A 20,803-nucleotide genomic window follows, 5' to 3' on the forward strand; every position below is an offset into this window, starting at 1 on the left:
GCGGCTCACATCTTTTGTACCTTTGGGGGAAATGTCAGCATCTTGCCACCAAGAATATGGACACGCCCCCCACTGGCTGGTGCTGAGGCATTTGGGGGCTATGGCAGAAGACCAAGCGTACAGCCTTCACAAAGGAACTGGTGCAACCGCCAGGGTCTCGAACCATTCAGAGGAAAACCTGACTCAATCAGCAGACGGTCACTGAGGACCCCAGAGGTTTGAGCCTTTCTCCCACCCTCCCTGTGCCCCCACCCTCCCTTCTCCACTCCTTCAAGAAGGTCTCCAAGCCACAGTTCATTGCAACTATCATTTATTAAAAAATATATGTCTCCTTGGAAGGAACACTGGTAAATCAACTAGTGTCATGCTTACTTTGAATCTTGATTTTCTTCCCTGGGAGGGGCAGAGGGTTGAGCACCACTCAGAGTACATCAGTTAACACTGGAGAAATCAACACTCCCTGCTCACCCCCCTCCTCACCAGAGTCACCATCGGCCATCGCCTTATCCCTCTTTGCCTTCAATCCAGTGAACTGCCCAGGTAAAGCTGCTGCCCTTTCTTTACCCTCGGTCTGGACCCCACACTTTACAGCTGGCCTCACTATGCTGGTAGGAGGACTGTTAACAGATTTCCTATGTTTGGCTGGTGGTGCTCAAAGCGTCTTCAACGTGGCATCATCTGCACTGGTCACAACCCAGCGGGTAGAAAACAACAGACTCACCCCTGGGGCTAAGCATGTCCACCCCTTCCTCCCCTGCATGATGCCTCCATTGTGGGGGCGAGAGAGGCTTGGTGGCTTCCAAAGGGCACGGAGGGGCGGGGCCCGAGCCGCACCTGCCACCTGCTCTCGTGGTCAGGGAAAAACTCCTTTGACCACAGTCACTGCCTTCTGACTCTGGGGAAAACCAACAAGGTTTCACGTCTCGCCAGTGAGTGACTCTCAGCTCTACAGGTCAAACTGACAGCCTTAAAGTCTACTTTCTTGAGGAAACAGTAAGCTACCAGCTGTTGGTGAGGGCGCAAGGGTAGGGCATATGAAGCAGCTGTGAACAAAACCCAAATCAAACTCCTTGTTACGTGGCTGGCCAAGCCCAGTGCTGTCCCATCGTCCCAGCACAGAACTGGAAGGCAAGTGACACCCCGTCCCTGTTGGGGGGGGGCACGAAGGGGTCTTAGTGGAGTCCAGTGCGTCCCAGGTGCATGAGTAAAGAAAGGGACACATCGCAACACAGAGCCCCAGCTCCCGCTTCTCAGCAGCCCCCACTTCCCCTCTGCTGACTGGACGGCAGAGCCCGGATCACCTACTCTATCACAAGGCCCGGCTCCTCCACATCATGAGCCTTTAAAACACGGTCAAATTGGATTCTACGCATTCACTTAAATAGTAAAAGTAAAATTTGGAATAATGAAAAGGCTGACACGGTAGCACAACATGGTTTTGGTTTAACAGCAGCTTAAAAATGAACAAAAAGGAAACCTCTCATGCAGACACATCAGGTGGCAGAAAACAATAGGCAATTTAATATGGAGCATCGTTAGCCATTCTCTCTCTGTCCACACACAGGACTGACCGCACCTCGAGGGCAGCAGCGCCTTTGGGTCAAGTCTCCAACCCTCTCGCCCCCCAGGCACAAGCCCCGCTCACAACCAGTCCTAGAGCAAACCTCCGCTTTCAAGAGAATGACCATATGCGAGTGCCCTTGGTACAGCACTTACTACCACTTTCGATCCCTCCCCAACCAGTTGGGATATAAGATGCCATCTGATTGGATTATGAAAATTAAAGCATTTCTCTAATAACACAGTACCATTGATGAAGTCTCCATAGATTTTCTAGTCCAAATGTGAGTGAATATATATATATTATATGAGAGTGTATAATATATATATATAATAATTTCTATATATTTTATATAAATTACATATATATATCTATATATAAATAAGATACTTTCTGTCACCATACGTTACACCGTTCAGCGCCGCATGACAGCAGCACGACAGGCAGAAATGCCCGGGGCATCTCGGCACACGGCGCACTGAGCTCGCCTCACAAGCCGTGCAGCTGTCCAAAGCCTATCTTTCTGGCAGGTCCTCTTCTCTTCTCTTCGCTTCTGCTTGGTTCTTATGAAAACAATGACTCTGATGGATTTGCACCTGTGCTAGTGCTTGGGAAAGGTCCATGCAGGAATGGGCACAGTCACATGATGAAGTGAGATGGCATCATCCCAAAAAGTAAACTAAAATCAAACGAAAATTTAAAAAAACAGAACAGGACTAGAAAACTCAATTTTTGGGACATATCTAAAAAAGGGGACAAGAACAGTAGTCATTTGTTCTCCTGGTGGGGACAGGACTGAAGAGGGAGGAGGGAAGAGGGACTTGATGTCTTCTGTTCACAAGAGAGTGCTTGGTGGGGATTCTTCAGAGTTTTTCAGGGGATGGGACCCAAATGTAGTGCCCAGACTGGTCCTCAATGATCTGTTTGATTTTGTTATAAATCTCTTCCAGTGAGTCACCCTGTACAATGGCTACAGTGAAGAGGAAAACAAAATTATTAATGTGCTCCACAACACCCCCCAACCCGGCAATCTAGCCTGACCCCGCCACCCTACAGCTCAGTCCAGCAGAGACGCCCACGTGGATGTGGGTGCCAGTCTCACCAGCCTGTGAGCCCAGGGCAGCGAGGGAAACTGGCAGGTGCTCCAAGCCCAGGGCTTAATGTCAACTTGCTGAGACAGTGAGACTAAGCAGCAACGAAGAGGAACACGTATTGCTTAAAAAAGGTTTACTGAGCATCCATTAGATGCCAGACCTCGTGGCTCATGTTGCTCTAGGCTGCCGTCAGGCCAGCAGCAGGTCATTCTCAACAGCCTTAGCAGAAGACTGGGAAAATCTCAGTTATCCAAAGAAAAAACTGAAAGAAACAGTTTTCAGCAAGAGGCAGTGCTCCTGGGGCTGTCATATCTGCTCCATATCAGAGGCCAGCCCAGCACATGAGGAAGGACAGGGACATAATGGTAAAGGGAGCTCCAAAAGCCCAGGTCTGAGAGTATGGCCATGCATCCTTTCCCTACTTAACCTGGTGGCACCACCAGCAGGGGTTTACTTAGCACCAACCTGCACATATAGGGCACTGTCCTTTAAAGGTAAGCAACATGGGACACAGAAAGCATCACAACCTTTTAGGAACTGACCTTCCGGGATAGGTGAGCAGGTACACACACACGCACACGCACACACACAGACACATGCTGCCAGACAACTTGAATACCACACAGAGGAACCAACAGCATCGACAAACATATTCAGCACCTACAACGTGCAAAACTGAGTATTGGATCGGGGAGGGGACAAGTTGGGAGGGGAGCAAAGTGACATAGGGAGCCTTAGATGTGGCAAGGACACGAAGATAGGATGAACAAAATGATCTAAAGCAGCTGGGTGGTGGTGGTTGATACTGCAAAATGATTATCCTCCAGCTGGATGGGAGGCACTTGAGTATTTTCAAAAGGTGTGACCTCGAACGCATCCAGAAAGTCTGTGTCGGGTATCTAAGCCTCTTGGAGACACTTCCAGAATAGGCGTCTGGCTTGTCCCATGTTACCCAAGCCGGGCAGCAGGAACTCTTACCTGTGAAGTATTCTCCAAACTCCTGCTCCAGTTTCATGGCTTTGTCATAGATCTTATTGGCTTGTTCGTATGTCTGCCGTCGGTTCATTTCCCTGCCACAGACACGGAAGAAAAATGGTTAGCAAACCGGATTCTACGTTTTGATTGACATAAAGAGTTGCTCCAGGCTCCTTGAAAAGCTACTCAGCTGCTCTCTGAGAGCAGCAGTGGCTCATAGCTAAACATCTTCCACAAACCTTCCAGGTTTAAGAGCACAACCAGGATGGAGCGCCTGGGTTGCTGACTTGGTTAAGAGTCTGGCTCTGGATTTCAGCTCAGGTCACGAGCTCACAGTTCGTGGGATTGAGCCCCATGTTGGGCTCTGCACTGATGGTGCGGAGCCTGCCTGGGATTCTCTCTTTCCATCTCTCTCTCTCTGCCGTTCCCTTGGCTGTGTTCTCTCTCCTCTCAAAATCAATAAGTAAACTTTAAATTAAATAAATAAATAAATAGTAAGTAAGTAAGTAAGTAAGTAAGTAAGTAAATGCACAACCGGGAATAACATGCATGGGCACTCAAATCAGAAGGAGCCTTCAGTGACCAGGGATGGGGTACAGACTTTCCTTTGACCTTCCACTGGGGCTCACCCCTGCCCAACAAAAGTTTATTTTCTTGTTCCTTTCCAGGGCCCTCTCCTAGCTGGAAGTGTCTGAGTCTCAGCAAATACTTACATAAGTGCTTCGATGGACTTGGGCTTAATGAAAATGGCAATGGGATAAAGTTGTGCTTGCTGCAGTCTCTTGATTGCATTGCCGGAAACATCTAAGATGCAGTGCTTGCCCTGAAAAGGCAAAGACTTGTTCTCAGCCCACCCAGTCCCTGTCTACCCAGTCCCAAGCACTTACCGGGTGGCAACCCAAACATCTGCCTGGGGGGGGGGGCGGGAGGAGGAACCTGGGGCCACCCAGAGAGGCCTAGAAGATTCTACCCCTGAGGCACCCAGGTTCCACCTTTTTCTCCTACCCCCAGAAAAGGCCACATCTGCAGAAGAGTCCCTATTCATGTGGGGGACACGCTGGGGTGAGCTGCATGGAGGAGACAGACAGCCACCTCCTTCCAGCAGCTGGGAACACACAGAGCCGACACGCCTTTGGTTGGCCCTGTGCCAGGAGGAGGAGGAGGATCCTAACGGAGAGTCAGCAGGAACTTTTCTGTTTTTCCTTTGAGGGTTACATTTAGCAGGGCCATCTCCTCTCCTCTTACCCTCTCTGCAACTGCCCGCACCGACTGGATGCTGGTCCCATAGAGATTATCATTGAATTGGCCCGCTTCGATGAACTTGTTGTCCTGAATATCCTTCTCCATTTGTTCTCGGGAGACCACAAAGTGGTAGTCTTGTCCATCCACCTCATTATCACGCCGAGGCCGAGTAGTATCTGAAGGAAGAGAAGAAATGCTGTGTGGTCGAGGACAATGACCTACCCCAGGCCCAAAGAGATGACCTGTTCCTCTCTACCTGGGTCCCGAGGCCACTCAAGTATTTTCCAGATGAGTGGTGGGGTGAGGGGGGAAGCAGCTGAAAAGAAGTTTGTCTTGTCTACTTCTGTTATAATTACCAGGTCTCACACACAGGGAGCTATTTGCTTTAGCTTAAACTGGACCAGAAAGGTGGGGTTTCCTGGGCCAAAACCTGGCAGAGGATGCCTAATGTGGTATGGGAGCCAGCAAACCCAACAAGCTGCCCACCAGGCCATGTCAACACCACTCGGGCTGCCCGCCCCCCGCCATCAGTCCAATCCTTCCTGACCATTGCCGTTCAAACTTCTCTCCAAGGAAGGAAGCAGGCCAGCCTGATGTCTTAGGCCTCCCAACCCCATGAGCTTTGTGGGGATCTATTGCTACCTAATCTCTTCCAGAGTGTTAGATATACCATGTACCCAGAGAACCCTAGAACCTGGCCCCAGACCCTTTCCATAAAACATCAGAGCAATAGTTCCCTGGGCACTGATGCCTCACTCCCAAAACCCTCCTGGGCTCTTACGTGGCACACAGGATCCAAATTTATGTGGGAACTCCGAGATCAGGTCATCGTTCACTCTGTCCTTCATTGGGCCCAGGATGATCACAGGCCTTGCATAGTGAACTGGAGAGACAGAGCATGGAGGCAGTGAGTGAGGCCTCCCACCAGACAGCCTATTCTACCTCCAAGTCTGCCTAGAACACCTAGGCTCTGGAGCCGCCAGTCAGACAGAGCAGAGTGTATGCAGCCCATTTTCTAGCTTTTAACTACAAAGACATCAAAGAGCCTTTAATTTGAAAATATCTAAGGCCAAGGCAAGTCTGAAGTCAGAAACATCTCCCCTCCCAGCAGATTCAGGAGAAATCTCTGCATGGGCACCTGCAGCTAGGCAAGGTTTTCTCAGAGGAGCCACTGGAGGGAGGGACCAGAACCTTTCTTTTGGCAACAGTCACACCCACCAAAATTGACTTTTGCCATCTTTGCAAACCTGCCCTATCTTCTGGAAGGCACCCGGGGCAGCAACAAAGGTATGGCAAGGGGTGCACACTGGGTTCCCTTTCCCCCTTCTCTATGAATGATAGAAAGTTGTCGAAGAGAAGGAGGTGCCCAGGGGCTGGATGTGCAATGAGCCATGCCTTCATACTCCACCTGCGCTCTCCCCTCTGCCCACACGGCCAACCGCTGTGCTGGCCCACGACCATGACACAAGCTTGAAGGCAAGACTTTCAGAAGGGGGCTTACTTTCTTGCCGCGTCACTGGCTCATATGACAAAATTGCGTCCTCTTGTCCTTCTGCAACAAAACAGGGAGACATGTTAGCACTTTATAATCTGCCTCCCTGTGTCCTGGTCCCCCTACAACATTCACCCCACCCCCACCTCTGCCAGAAAACAGCCTGGTCAGGAAGTAATTGCTAACACCTGCCCTGTGGGCCTGTCTGCTTCCCACCAACAAGAAAGGACGGGAAGCCCTTCGCCACCCCTGGGACGGGAATCAGGAGTCCTCTTGTTCAGCAAAATATAGCTGACCAAAGGGACACGACCCGCCAGCCAGGAAGCCTCCACCCAAACCCACCCCAATTTCTCAGGAACTGTCCTTAGAGGTCACAGTTACCCTCAGTGCTCAGTTACCCTCTTGCTCTGGTAAGGATTATGAGGAAGCTTCAACAGGTCGAGAAACACTACCCATATCCCATAATCTGCAGGCAGGGGAATCAGGGCACTCACACAGGCCCCCAAAGCTGCAGCCTAACTTTGCCCTTTTAACGGTTTACCTCTCCCTCCCCCCTGCACTAGGACAAACATCCAGACAAGTGGCTCAAGGCTGGGCTAAGGTCCCCAGCGCCCTTTAGAACAATGCTGAGCCCTGTTCTCTCCTCATGGTAGAGCTCTGTATATCCAGCAGTGACAAGCTTTTCCTAAAACAGTCACCAAGCCACTTGGTGCTGGGTGCCCAGAGGTCCCCAGGTAGCTGGTGGCAGTGCTGGGGAAGGCAGCAACATCTGCATCAGGCCCTGGGATGCTTGCTCACAGGCTTCCTCTGAGCCTAAGACTCGTGGGCAGACTGTAGAAGGCCCTCTCGCCACAGCTCCCAAGAGGCCAGTGCTCCCAAAGGTCATAGGGTTTCAACTGTGGCTTCTCTGGCTTGGTCATAGGATCTCTGAAGGAAAACTAGGCAGTTCCTGGATCATTTAAGTCAGGAAAAAAAAGACAAGAACACCAAGCCTTAACCCAGGAGATCCTAGAGACCTGGAAAGGCAATTCGGGACAGTATCCCATGGGAGCCATTTGCCTTTTGGTCTCCAAACCAATGTGTAAAACTGGCAGCATTTATAGCCTGTGAGGCCCATGGCAGGGATTGACTTACTGGCAGCTCACCCTTCCCAGGGCCCCAGGGACAGCTTTCAGCCAGGTCCTGGCCAGAAGTGTGGGGCTTATACTCTCCTTTAATTCATGGCCCGAACCCCACCCCATAAGGACAAAATGGCCACAGCATTTCCAGGATCTCAAAGTGTACATGGCTAAAAGAAGCAGTAGCCTCTGAACGGAAACGGCAGCCATGCAATGCCGGAATGAGGATGATGGCCAGGACATGTGGTGGAGCTACACGACATGAGGGAGAGCGACACACACTTACTGGAACTGCTTTCGCTGTCACTGGTGTTGGATGTCACTCCCTCTGCAAGCCAACAAGAAAGAGACTCCGATTCAGAACACACCACTGAGAGGTCACACGTGGCACAAAACTCAAATGCTCCAGGAGCAAGACTCTGAGCTGCCAACCAAGTCAGGCCACGAGAGGCCTGCCACATCCGGGCTACCAACTGGGAGGCACAGCTCCAATCCAGAGCCCCTGACCATCTTGCACTTGTCCCCAGAGCCCTCTCGGTCTGCCAAGTCCCTCCCTGGACACTACAAGCCTTCCGTTCTTTGGCAGCATCTTCTTCGTCTGAATCAAAAGAACTGACTTGGGTGGTTTCCAAATCCTATCTCAAAACACATCTCCCAAAGCTAACAATAGGAAAGGCAAGGCAGGGACAGCAGCAAAGAGAAGTCCAGGGACCAGGTTGCTCTTGAATTTCCTGCCCAGACAGAGCCCCTGAAGTGTACAGAACTGTGCAGTGCTCCAGAAATAAGAGGCTAAGCACTGGCTAAGTTGAGCTGTCACCAGGGAACAATGCTCTGACCATTCGGTGGCACCAAGAGCCCTCCTGCCACCACTATCTAGTTTCCTCCTCCTAGCTTGGCCTCAATGGTGAGGGATGATGCTCCTCCAGCCACAAGAAGACAGACATGTCAAAACACAGAGACAACAAAGAACATATGGAGGCCACGGCAACCCTCCTGCCTCGGACCACCAGGACTTGCCCACATCTGAGTGTGGACAGAGCAGCCATGCTCAAAGGAGGCACAAGGCACAGTGTGGCCCAAACAGAGCCCACTCCTCCCAAGACAACAGGCAAATGAAGATGGGACACAGATACAACAAACTATGGACAGAGACACTGCTCGTTTCAGCCAAGATGACACTGTTCCAGACTGTGATATGCTGTGGCCCCCATAGGAAGGACTGGCTGTGGTGGCCCCCAAGGCTAGTTCCTGAGCAATCCCCTGAGGAAGCTCCTTTGCCTTTGTGACTTTATTACTTATTGAAGGAGAGTATACCTGGACAGAACCTGCCCGGCAGAGCCATGTGTATGCACCCCTCTGTGCACAGAGGGGACGCTAAGGTCCTGCCATCTAGGTTCCTTCATTTTCAACTCCAGAATTATCTTCCAGACGGGAGAGGTCAGAGTTTTCCCAAGCTAAGGCATTAGATATATATGGTCCATAAATGCTACTGAGACCTGCCCCCTGGCTCAGCCCCTTAGAGATGCTCCATGGAAAGCCAGCCCACAGCTGTTTGCTGAGACCCCTGGAACCTGCTGGGATGTCCCAGATGCATGTTGGGTAAAGGGCTCCATAGTACTCTTGCCCTCAGAGAGACTGAAACACCTCATTCCTAAGCCCAATTCTTTAATGTTGTGTCACTAGAAGAATCCAACCAGCAGGCACCCCTCACCTCAACAATAGGCTAGATGAGCTGAGTGGCCACCCCTGAAGAAGTACTTCTTGCCCACCTTGTTTCTAAGGCGGGGAGCCAAGATGGCTCCCCATTCCTTCAAGGTACAAAAGGAAAACACAGACATGAGTGACAGGCTTTTATTAGGGTACCAGGGATCCAGAGCAAAAGTGTGACACTCAGAGCCACTTGTTCCTCTTCCTGCTGTGGTATGAGTTCTCTCAACACTGTCCTCCCCTAACCCTTTGCCCTCACCCATGTTCCCTATACCCCCATCCCCAGCACCTCCACTCATGCCAGAAATAGTTAGTGGTGTGTAAGTTTGACTTACTCAGGTTCTTTGCTCCACAATAATCGTCACTTAACCCAGGGAAGTCCTGATTTCACAGACAGCAAGGACAAAGAGGGAGGGAAGGAGGGGGTGGGGGAGGGAGGGAAAGAAATGGGGACAAAAGAGAAAATAGAGAAAAAAGACAAGGGGAAGGAAGAATACAGAGTCAGGTGAGCATTAGCGACAGAAGTATGAAATACTATGAAGACCTATAATTATAGTGAGGTTAAGAACTTTGCTACAGAAAGAATGCCCCAACGTCAGATAAGATACATGTATTTTATGCTGTCCACCTTGCTGCCGGAGGGCCTTTCTGAAGTGATCTATAGTCTACAGCCCAACAGGACCGGCCTGGTGACTTTCCAAGGCTTAGAGTACCTGGTTTGACTAAATTTATAGCTACAGAACCCAGGTCTCTGCTCTGCCCCTGAAATCACCATTTCCCTCCAAGGGTGCACAAAAGAGCAAGCAGAATTATCGTCATCCCAAGGAGCTTTTTGCCCAATACTGACTCACTCTGTCCAAACCCTTCAAGGAAAGCTTCATGCAGTGTGAGGTATGGCCTTCAACACTGACCCGAGTTGCACAGACCACAGGGGATGAGCCCAGCTTCCAGACAATAAGCACTAGGCAGTTTCAACTCTCACCCCAACCCTTAGCTGGGCCACCCAACAGCAAACCCTCACCAGGCTGGGTCTGGCATGGAGGTTCTGAGGCTGATCCAGTGAACTGAAGTGAACTGATCTCACTTCAGACCGCCTCCTACTGCTCACAAGCAGAACTAACTGCACCTAGTGCTTCTTACTGAACTGGCCAGGATTATGAGACTTAACCTCCATTTGGATGAGGGCACCCTTGGATCTAGTAGCTACCAGTCCAGATGGCAATGACCTACGTAGACCATGACTGTGAATCAGGCTGGCCTACACAAAGGACCTTCCCAACTGGAACTAGTCCATCTCCTGCCAGTTCCCACAGCCCAGGACCCCAGAGCCCCTCCTTGTGAGGCAGCAGGGGAGACGTTTACAATTCACCATGAGCCATATGAGAAATATTTCACCAGCGTGACCTGGTGTTTAAGGTTAGGGTCAGAACAGTTAGTTTCCAAGGCATATGGAAGAACATGAGTACTTCTCAGGATTAAATTGGTTCTTAAAAGTTTATATAGCTCAGTTATGGCCTTTTCTACTGTTTATTGTTTTGCAATAAATCTTTACTTAGACAATGTCAAGTAATCCCCCTTCCATGTCAATTCCTGTAAGCAGGAAGGATTTTATTTTGAAGGCTGGCTCTGTAATCACTCTGGGATGGCACTGAGTCTGTTGGAGCCGTGTGGACACCCTGGGTGCATATGCACATGCATGTAATTCAGGAAGCAGGTCCCACTCCAGGTGTCTAGGGAAGAGAGAGCTCTTCTCTTAACATAGAGGAGTGAAGTTCAGGGAAAGAAAACACAAGAGGAAGAAGCCAGGAGAGCAACACTGTGTCCCTAGACCTGGTTCTCTTAAAAAACATTCTTCCAAACCTGACACTATAGCTGAATATTGCTCATCACCACCGTGGCAGAGCTCAGCCTGGCACCCCCAACACCAGTGCCAGGGACTTCCTGCTAGGGCAGGCTTGGAACCATTTCTTCCTTAGAGCCTCCAACATTCTTTCAGAGTGAGCAGCTGGATGAGAGACCCAGTGTCTCGCTCTGCACACCAATTTCTACGCTGACTCTGCAAATGAGCGAGTATGCCCGCACACGCATGCACACGCGCGCACACACACACACACACACACACTCTCTCTCTCGCTGTCTTCTCATAGGGGGAGGTGCAAATGAGGAAGAGAGGGCGGGGCTGTGGGCAGTCTGCTCTCTGTACCCTGCTGCTACTTACGTTCCTGTATGCTGCTCTCCTGGGCCATGTTTTCTTTGCTCTTGTAAAATGGAAACTTTCGAGAGAGGCGGAAACTCTTTTTACGTTTCGTTTTGATCGACTGTGAAAGAACATGAAGATGGAGGGGAAGGACAGAAGAAAAAAAAACAGAACAATGGATTTTAAAGCATGCAAGAAAAACTAAAATGGAGACAATGGTGAGCTAAATAAAAGACCATCTCTCACAAATGGAGTCTATGAGATTAAATGAAAAGTTGATGTAAGAGGAAAATTATGTTTACAGGAAAATGTTGTAGGGATGTTAGAGGTTTCTACCTAATCCAGACTCACAGCACTCACTGGCACTTTCTAAAGGACAAACATCATGGTAGCCTCCTGGACACATGCCCTAAGGAGCCACTGATACATTCACACAGAGGCATCTACTCCGTGTCTCTTTTCCCTCTTACTGCTCCAGAAGTTCTTTGGCCTGTGAATCTCACAGAAGAAAAGGGGTGAATGACTGAGCCCTCATGCCTCATTGGTCTGAGGGGTTGGTTGGAGCTCTGAGGCTGGCCTTCCTCGCTGGACAACAAGGCCAGCTTCTGTTAGGGGTCCCCACAGCTCCGACAGGGTCTGCAGCCGGGGAGATACCCACAGGTGGTTTTGTGTGTTCCAAACAAGTCAGCCTTCCAGACAGTCCAACTCTAACACATCTTCAAGAGCCAGTAACCCAGGGGGAGGGAGTATACACTGGACACAGAGTTTGAGTGCCCTCGCTCTGCTTTCTGAAAAGCAGTCAGTATTCTGATAGGACAGAGCCAGCCCGCTGAAAGAGAGATATTCTGTTGTGCTCCCCAGTTCTCTTATCCACCGGACAGACTCCAAGCTTCTTACTCCTCTTCACATGTTGGCTGCACTTCCTTGGGGATCCCCACTTACCCTGTTAGACTCAATCATCCCTGTCCTGGCATGGAACTTCACAGTTTTCAATCGAGCTCTTTCTTTCTTTTCCACCCTGTTTTGGAGTCAGAAAGAAGTCCTGTTACTTACTGCCAGTGCATGGTCTCAGAAGCCACTTTTTGGCTCACCGAGTCACAACCACGTCCTGAGCACAAACTCTCTACCAAAAAGGAATAATAGAGCACATCCATTGCTCTCAAGCAACTTACTTACAGTAGAATAGGGAAAAAAAAAAAAAGAAATCAATACCAAGAAGAGGGCAGGGAAGGCTTCATGATCATGACAACTCACCTCTTCTTACTGGGGATCACACCGATTTGCTCACTTTCTCCATGTGGGGTTACCAGTCTCGCCTGCCACCACTCATCATCAGAGGCATTGATGACATGCAGAATGTCACCATAGGAGAAGCTGAGCCCCTGGCTTGGCAGGCAGCTGTCCCGAGTTCGATCGTAATCAAATAGGGCCCTGAAACGCACAGCAAAAGATGAAGTTACCATCCTACCCCAAAATGCCAGGAACCTGGCAGTCTTGAAAGGATTGTGGAGGAAGAACACCCCAAAGAGTGAGCGCAGACACAGCAGCCTCAAAGAAGACCAGAGGGAATTCTCCAGTAGTCTGCATCCTCTTTTCCATCTTGATGTTATAAATATGTGCCTCTTCTCAAAGAGACATCCCACTCTCCCAAGAAGGGGAATAAGAAAATCTTTCATGAGTCCCATCTCCTCGAAGCTTCCAGATACAAGGTGGAAGTCCAAAGTAGAACACACTCAGTGGTCCTCTCCCTCACCCAAATCCTATGGAAACAAGTTAGCCTACCAAAGGGCTCTCTCAGTTTACAAACATCTCTTCAAAAAGTAGTTGAAAGCAGGACGTAAACATGTTAACAACCATCTCAAACAACAACAAATGGTAAATGTTGCAGGGATACAGAAGAGAAAAGGGCCCTGTGTCCTGGGGCCACTAAGGAAAAAATCTAAGGCTGATGCTCACCCACAGAATGGTAAAGTTCAAAAGGACCCCACCAAGAAGCCTCCTAGTTCAGTCTTTTGCTCTTACATGGGGGGAGGGGGGGTGGAGGCTCAGGGAGGAAGAATAATGTGACCTACATCCCACACCTAACTAACCTAGGATGGAGGCCAGGTCCTCTGGCAGGACATACACAGTAAAGTGATAACAGGAAAGGTGGGAAAAGGTGGGGAGGGAGCTATACCATACAGGCTTGAGGAAAAGGAGGAGCCCAGCATGGCTGCAGCTGGAAGTCCTAGGAAATGAGGTTGGAAACAAATGTCTGGGGCCAATTTTGGAAGGCCTTGAATATTACCCAATCCAGTGGCCCCTGAAGGTTTCGGAGTAGGGAAGTGACACATCAAAAGAGCTTTAGGCACATTAATCCACCCTCACATGTAATTGGATAATCGCAGAGTGGGGTGGATTTTGAAGGCAAATTTAAACCAAAACTACAAGCTCAAATCCTTCAGGATCTACTGCTGACTTTGGCTCTGGTGAAGGTGACACTTCACACCTGAGCTCCCTGCTCAATAAACTCACCTGTGTTTGAAAGTGTCTACTTTAAAAAAAAAAAAAAGTGTCTACTTTTCTCATCCACTGGATCTCTCCTTGTACAGTCACTATGGATGGGTGATTTCAGTGAGAAGTTTGTATTTTTCTACTTGCAATCTAGGCTCTCTTTTTTATATTCTCTTTAACACCTTACTTGTACACACAGCCCAGGGGATTTCCCAGAATTAGTTCCAAGATTTAGACTTCTACCTGTGGTGTTGGTGGTCTGTGGCTCGCCTGGAAGCTGCAAAGTAAAACACGCTGTTTCCCCACATTGCAGGCCCAAATGAAATACAGAATGTAGTAAAACTGTGCAGAGTGAAATACCCATCTACTTTTTAAACTCCGTGAAACAGGATTCTTAAGACATCAGTATCAGATTATCTGAAAATGAAAATACTCAAACTCTGACACAGAGCCCTTTACCTCCCTCAATTTATGCATGTGAAGCAATATGGAGAGGGGCTGAGGCCAGCCGATTAAGGAGGCACTCTGCCCAAGAGGTTCTTTCCCTGCTCTGTGGGACAGGATCAAATCTGAACACATTTGCACTGCATTCGAAACTGAGTTTCCTAAAGCAAGGAAGGCATTCTGTCAGATGTTCCTACAGACACGTGCATGGGGAAGACCTTATTCTAAGTGGCAATGAGAAACACTAGATGTCATTCTGGGCTTCACAGGTGAAAACAAATATAGTGAGGAAAAGAACAGAACTTGGATTAAGCACAAATTAGTTTTGGTGGGGGAAGAAGGAAAGATGTTAAAATGAATTAGGAGAGGGGCACCTGGGTGGCTCAGTCGGTTAAGCGTCCAACTTCGGCTCAGGTCATGATCTCAAGGTGCATGAGTTCAAGCCCCACATAGGGCTCTGCGCTGACAGCACAGAGCCTACTTCAGATCCTCTGTCCCCCTCTCTCTGCCCCTCCCCCACTTGTGTTCTTTCTCAAAAATGAAAAAAAATAAACATTAAAAAAATGAATTTGGAGAGATTAGGATGAGGTTGTAGAATGTTGGAAGGGAGAGCTTACTGGTTACAATCCAGGGACAATCCAATATATATCTGCGCACCCCACAGAACCACGCCTGACCTGTGCCAACGGCAGTTAAGAAGTGGAGTACATATGATAAAGCTGATATAAGAAACATGTTTTCTGAATGTCAGGAACCCAATTACTGGTAATTTTTTAAACATCTGAGATTGAAATAAAACCAATAGGCCAGTGTACTTCCAAGATGAATTTGCGATACCTTACAATATTAAAATACATATAACACAAGCTAAGGAACAACAAACTAAGCGTGGAATCCAAGTCAACAAGAATGCCAGCAGTGGCCACTGCACGCCAGGAATGGCACTGTCTGCTTTGGTTTTTAACCAAGGGCACATGTTCCTTTTACAACTTTAACTTTCAAAAACGTAAGTCACTATAAAAAGAAACTGCTTTCGGGGCGCCTAGGTGGCTTGGTCGGTTAAGCGTCCGACTTCACGGTCCATGAGTTTCGAGCCCCGTGTCAGGCTCTGTGCTGACAGCTCAGAGCCTGGAGCCTGTTTCAGATTCTGTGTCTCCCTCTCTCTCTGCCCCTCCCCTGTTCATGCTCTGTTTCTCTCTGTCTCAAAAATAAATAAACGTTAAAAAAAAATTAAAAAAAAGAAACTGCTTTCAAATATTTCAACTCTTTCTTTTATAACACATTTCTAAATAATTGCTTCTTCTTGCTGTTTATTGATTACTTTTTTTTTTTTTTACATTTCAGGCATTGCCTATTGGTTTTCAATAACTCTCACTCATCCTTCCACCCCTCCTAATTTATTGATATCACATTTTTGAGGTAAATAATATTTAATTTTACACTATTGTGCAAATAGTGTCCACAGAGAACTACCCCCTCCTTTCCTATAAGCTTTTTCTATGGTTTCCTTCCTGGTGGAAATACTTTATCTGATTATTTTTCTATGACCCTACTGTCTTTTAGCTCCATTGTGTAACACATAGAGGGCTACTTAGATTTACTATTTCTTTACTTTGGAGAGCCAGAAAAGGAGAGAACAGGAAAAGGATTATTTTTTTAATATGTTATTGTAAACATTTGAGATTTCAAACTATTAATATGCATTCATTTCATGAACTATTTACTTAATATAAACTTATAGAATTTTTGTAAAACATAAAATCTAAAAAAGGAAAAAAAATCACATTTAATATAACTCAGAACCACTCTTCATACCATTGTGATACTGCATAATACTGTGTAATAAGTAAACAAAAAACAGATTTCACAGAGATGGAAACATGCTGTGTACATATAATTCGGCAACTTTAGTTGTCACTTGAAATTGTATCATTAATATTTCCCATCTCATTGACGATTCATCAAAATTAATATTTAAAAAATTTTTTAATTTTTTTTCTATTTTTATTTTTGAGAGAGACAGAGAGATTGAGAGAGAGAGAGAGAGAGCGTGAACAGGGGAGGAGCAGAGAGATTGGGAGACACAGAATCAGAAACAGGCTCCAGGCTCCAAGCTGTCAGTATAGAGCCTGACGTGGGGCTCGAACTCACAAACACACAAGATCATGACCTGAGCCCAACTTGGAGGCTTAACCGACTGAGCCACCCAGGCGCCCCAAAACTAGTATTTTTAAAGATGATACAATATTGTATTCTTAAGGACATCTATTAATTAAACAAGCATTTTTGAGCATCTAATATGATCAGACCCTCCTCTGGATGCTTAAGGGAAAAAAAAAAAAAGAAAGCAAGTGGGGAAATCGATTTACCAAGCACCTGGCTTGAGTCACTTACTTCTGATAAGGAACATGTTTGGCTCTAAGTTCCCTAGCCAACAAGGCAAAAAAAGGCAATTTTCCAGTAAAAAGTGGTACCAAAGGGTACCTGGGTGGCTCAGTAGGTTAAGCATCCAACTCTTGATCTCTGCCCAGGTCTCAACCTCATTGGGCTCCACAATGGGCATGATGCCTAACTTAAAAAAGAAAAAAAGTGGTACCCAAGTTTATCTGGATTTTGTTTGATGAATTTGTGGATGAGGAACACTGAACAACAGAATAAGCAATGTTTTTAAACTATGATCTTCTTATCGCTTCTCGGCCTTTTGGCTGAGATCAAGTGTAAACTATGCTTTTGTTAAACACACAGCAGCACATTTGAATTTGAAATACGAGAAAAGAAATCAAATTTGAAATTCTGAGCTATAATGTCATTCTCAGTTGAGAATGTGAAATGAATTAACAAGAATTTCCTTTTCTATCAATCAGAACTACAAATGGAGAAAGAGCTTTGCAGGACATCGGAGCCTCAGAGGTCTCTAAGTTGCTTTCCAATTCTAGCATTTAATGAGCCCAAGTCTTTCTGAGGTATTCTCTACCAGGCTGAAGATGCCCAATTCCCTCACCAGTCCTTCCACTGTCATGTGGTGATTTGTTTTCTGAATCCATAATGGAGATGTTCTCTAAATCCACTTTGTTTTCCTGCTGAGACTGTATTTGACTAAGAGCTAGAAAACTTCCTCAGAGATGACACAAACCAGGCCCAGAGTCACACAGGGCCTCATCTAGAATTGTGTGGTGGGCAACTTCACATCAGGGCTCTTAAATCTCAGAAAAATGTCATGAGGTCTAAGTCACAGTCACATTACAAACAAACAAAAGCTAACTCCCCACTTGGCTATGTCTAAAAAATACCTTTCTGGATGGAAGACACAGAAGAAAATAAGTTCTGGCCTTACAGAGTGTGCTGGCCAAGTATGCTGTAACGAGAGGCAGGATAAGCCAAGGCCTAAAAAAGCATTCAGGGAGAGTGTAGGTCACACCTACCTTGGGGAAGTTATGAGGAAGGGTTGACTTTTGAACTGGGCCTCAATGAAGGTTCAGGATTTCGAGGGAGAGAAGGGAGACGCCCGTCTGGCTAGAAAGAACAGTGTGAGCAAGGACTTGGAGGCAAGCAACCAAGGCTGTGTGGCAGGGTCAGCAACACCCATATTTGACTGCAGTGCAAGGCACTCAGTCTGCAGTCCAGCTAAGGAGTCTGGCATCCACTTAGTAGGTCTTGTGAGACTGACTCCATGGCCTCAGACTTTTGATCATTACCAGGCTAAACTTTCACGTGGAAAGTAAAACTAAAAGCGAACAAGGGCACCTGGTTGGCTCAGTCGGTAGAGCATATGACTCTTCATCTCAGGGTCATGAGTTCAAGCCCCACGTTGGGTATAGAGAAGGAAGGAAGGAAGGAAGGAAACTAAAAGAGAACAAGCCTGAATAGTAAAGTCGAACCACCTTTCAAATGATACATATTTCATGTAATTGAAAAAAGTATATAAATTAGACCTTAATAAACTTTGAAAAAGTGTCGGCTACTTACCTGAGATCTTTCAGAAGCATGCTAAACTGTGGCCATCTAGCTGTGACAATCTCTCTTAGGAACAGCCTGGAAACCTAAGAAAGTGACAGGGACTGGCTCCTTGTTACAAATGCCTCAGGTTGGATCTGGTAAGAGGATGAAGGAGCACCTTTTTTGCCAACACTGTTATATCTTCCTACCCACCCCTTTTTATCCTTAGGGCAAGAACTAGAGAAAGTCAAGGCATATAACATACCACCCCTTTTAAATCAGACTGAACCACTGTCCCAAAACTAAAATTCTACACATGCAAGGCCCAGATGACATACCAATGAAACTTTTCAACCTCTGACTCAAAAAGAGTGAGCAGGAAAAAAAAAAGCAATACCTATTTGTCTCCAGACACCTAAAACCATATTTGACCACTCTGGCACCTTGGTTTCACCCCGTGTATGTGAGCTTATTGACAAGATGGTGTGTTGGGAGATGAGCAGCCTCAGAAACCCCTTATTTTTTCTGGGTCTAGATAAAAAGAATTCCATGAAAGCCTCTAAGTGGAGGACTGGTCATCTCAGAGGGAAACCCTATGTCAGGAGAGAACAAAGCTTATGGAAAAATTACCATCTAAAGCCTAAGATCACAGTAAGTGGTCTACATAAAAGATTATCCTTCAACCCTGAATATGTTCCTCCTTGGTTATGGCTGCACAGTTCTGTGAAGCAAGGGAAAGCCACAGATCCTGGGTTTTCCTGCAACTTCTCACATTGTGGCCAGGCCAGGAAAACATTAACGTCTTTTTTTTTTTTTTTTTTAACGTTTATTTTTGACACACAGAGAGAGACAGATCGTGACCAGGGGAGGTGCAGAGAGAGAGGGAGACACAGAATCCGAAGCAGGCTCCAGTCTCTGAGCTGCCAGCACAGAGCCCGATGTGGGGCTTGAACCCATGAACTGTGAGATCATGACCTGAGCCAAAGTCGGACACTTAACTGACTGAGCCACATAGGCACCCCATGTTGTCTTTAAACTTAAAAAAAATTTTTAATGTTTATTTATTTTTGAGAGACAGGGAGACATGGAATCATAAGCAGTCTCCAGGCTCTGAGCTGTCAGCACAGAGCCCAATGTGGGGCTCGAACTCATGACCCTTTGAGCAGTGAGATCATGACCTGAGCCAAAGTCAGATGCTTAACCGACTGAGCCACCTAGGAGCCCCCCACCCTTTTTTAACGTTTATTTTCTCTTTTTATTTTTTAAACACTGATGTATCTTAAGAGCAGGGTAAAGACTGTGCCCCAGAGAAAACGTGGCATGTAAAATCAAAGTGAAAGTGGGTAATGCAGCAACCTTCCAGAGCCAAGTCACACCAGCATGAAAAGCAGATGCTCACTTCCCAGGGTCTGCGGGTTGGAGTTCCCAAGCTAAGATTCAGCACGTCAGCTTTAAATGCCTCTGCCTATCTTCCGACAGAAAGCACTGCCAAAGGTCTTCAAAGATATGTTGTGTAAGTGGTGACCTTTCAAATAGTATCCCCTACGAGCTGCGTGCACCTGCCCACATGATGCACGTGCTCTGGGGGACTTTGCCTAATCTTCCTTTCAGCTGAGACCTCACTGCTGGAGGGGAAAGCAGGAATATAATCAGCTCAAAGTAAACAGATTACTAGGCCAAAGTCTCTGGCAGTTCAGATCCTAAATTGTGAGGTTTGGGTCTAAAAAAGCCCAAGAAATCAGAAGCACCTGGCACAGTCACATCGGTGTCTTGGTGAACAGGAACGCAAAGAAAATAGCAACTACCAAGGAAACTGGTTAGGCGGGTTTCTCGAAGCAAAGTAAACGAGAGCACTTGAGCCCTTCAGCCTCCAAGAAAAATGGCTCGTTCTGTTGCACTGGCCTAGTAAGTGTGCCCACCTCTCTGCCTGTGGCTCCAGCCATCTATGGTGGCCTGGGAGACTCAGCCTGTCCCCTCTCGCCCTCATTAGTTCCCCTGAGACCCAAACCAAGCCCCACTCTTCTCTCTGTGACCCTGCCCACTCCAAATGTCTTTCTTCCAAATTCATCCTACATATTTTGCAATGACTTTTCTTAATGTTTTCTGTTTATTTCTATTTACTTAAGTCCTGCAGTTTTAAATTATTTCATAGTGTATCACCAAAGGGGAAGCCCTCTGAGGACGAAGGCCATGTCTGAGGCTCATGAACAGTGCAGGAGATCAGGCTAGGGCAGGAGGGCACAAAACACACTTCCAGTTACTCTCCAGTTAGTTACTATCCCTCAGAGGATTCTCTCACTGTATTTCCCTCCTATACCAGATGGGGTCTAAGACATTGCTTCCCTCCTTTCATCTGTGTTATGGGCTGAATGTCTGTGTTCCACCAAAATTCATATGTTGAAGCCCTAACCTTTAAGGTAATGGATGGTATATTTGGAGGTGGAGCCTTAGGGAGGTAATTAGGTTTGGATGAGGTCGTGAGGGAGATAGTTCCCTTATGAGAAGAGGAAGAGACAAGGAGAGACATCTCTCTGTCTCTCTTTT

At 47.3% G+C, this 20,803-nt stretch overlaps 1 protein-coding gene across 7 annotated transcripts in view; it reads right to left on the minus strand.

Moving 5' to 3' along the window:
* Window positions 1-293: 293 nt before the first annotated feature.
* Window positions 294-20,803, minus strand: part of DLG3 (discs large MAGUK scaffold protein 3) — a 57,860-nt gene continuing 37,350 nt past the window's right edge. For 4 of the 7 annotated variants that reach the window (XM_081792941.1, XM_081792946.1, XM_081792945.1 and 1 more), the window contains 10 exons: window positions 12,641-12,817; window positions 12,329-12,404; window positions 11,408-11,507; window positions 7,769-7,810; window positions 6,374-6,424; window positions 5,654-5,755; window positions 4,876-5,048; window positions 4,344-4,453; window positions 3,634-3,725; window positions 294-2,531 (listed from right to left, as the gene is read on the minus strand). In XM_081792941.1, coding sequence (XP_081649067.1) covers window positions 2,425-2,531; window positions 3,634-3,725; window positions 4,344-4,453; window positions 4,876-5,048; window positions 5,654-5,755; window positions 6,374-6,424; window positions 7,769-7,810; window positions 11,408-11,507; window positions 12,329-12,404; window positions 12,641-12,817 — 1,030 coding nt within the window. In that variant the 3' untranslated portion in view covers window positions 294-2,424. Of the gene's footprint in view, window positions 2,532-3,633; window positions 3,726-4,343; window positions 4,454-4,875; window positions 5,049-5,653; window positions 5,756-6,373; window positions 6,425-7,768; window positions 7,811-9,524; window positions 9,571-11,407; window positions 11,508-12,328; window positions 12,405-12,640; window positions 12,818-20,803 lie in introns of all 7 variants that reach the window. The other 3 variants (XM_081792943.1, XM_081792944.1, XM_081792942.1) reach the window with 3 other exon arrangements.

The sequence above is a fragment of the Panthera onca genome, chromosome X (genome assembly GCF_046562875.1).
Source record: "Panthera onca isolate mPanOnc1 chromosome X, mPanOnc1 haplotype 2, whole genome shotgun sequence".
Classification (NCBI taxonomy): Eukaryota; Metazoa; Chordata; class Mammalia; order Carnivora; family Felidae; genus Panthera; species Panthera onca.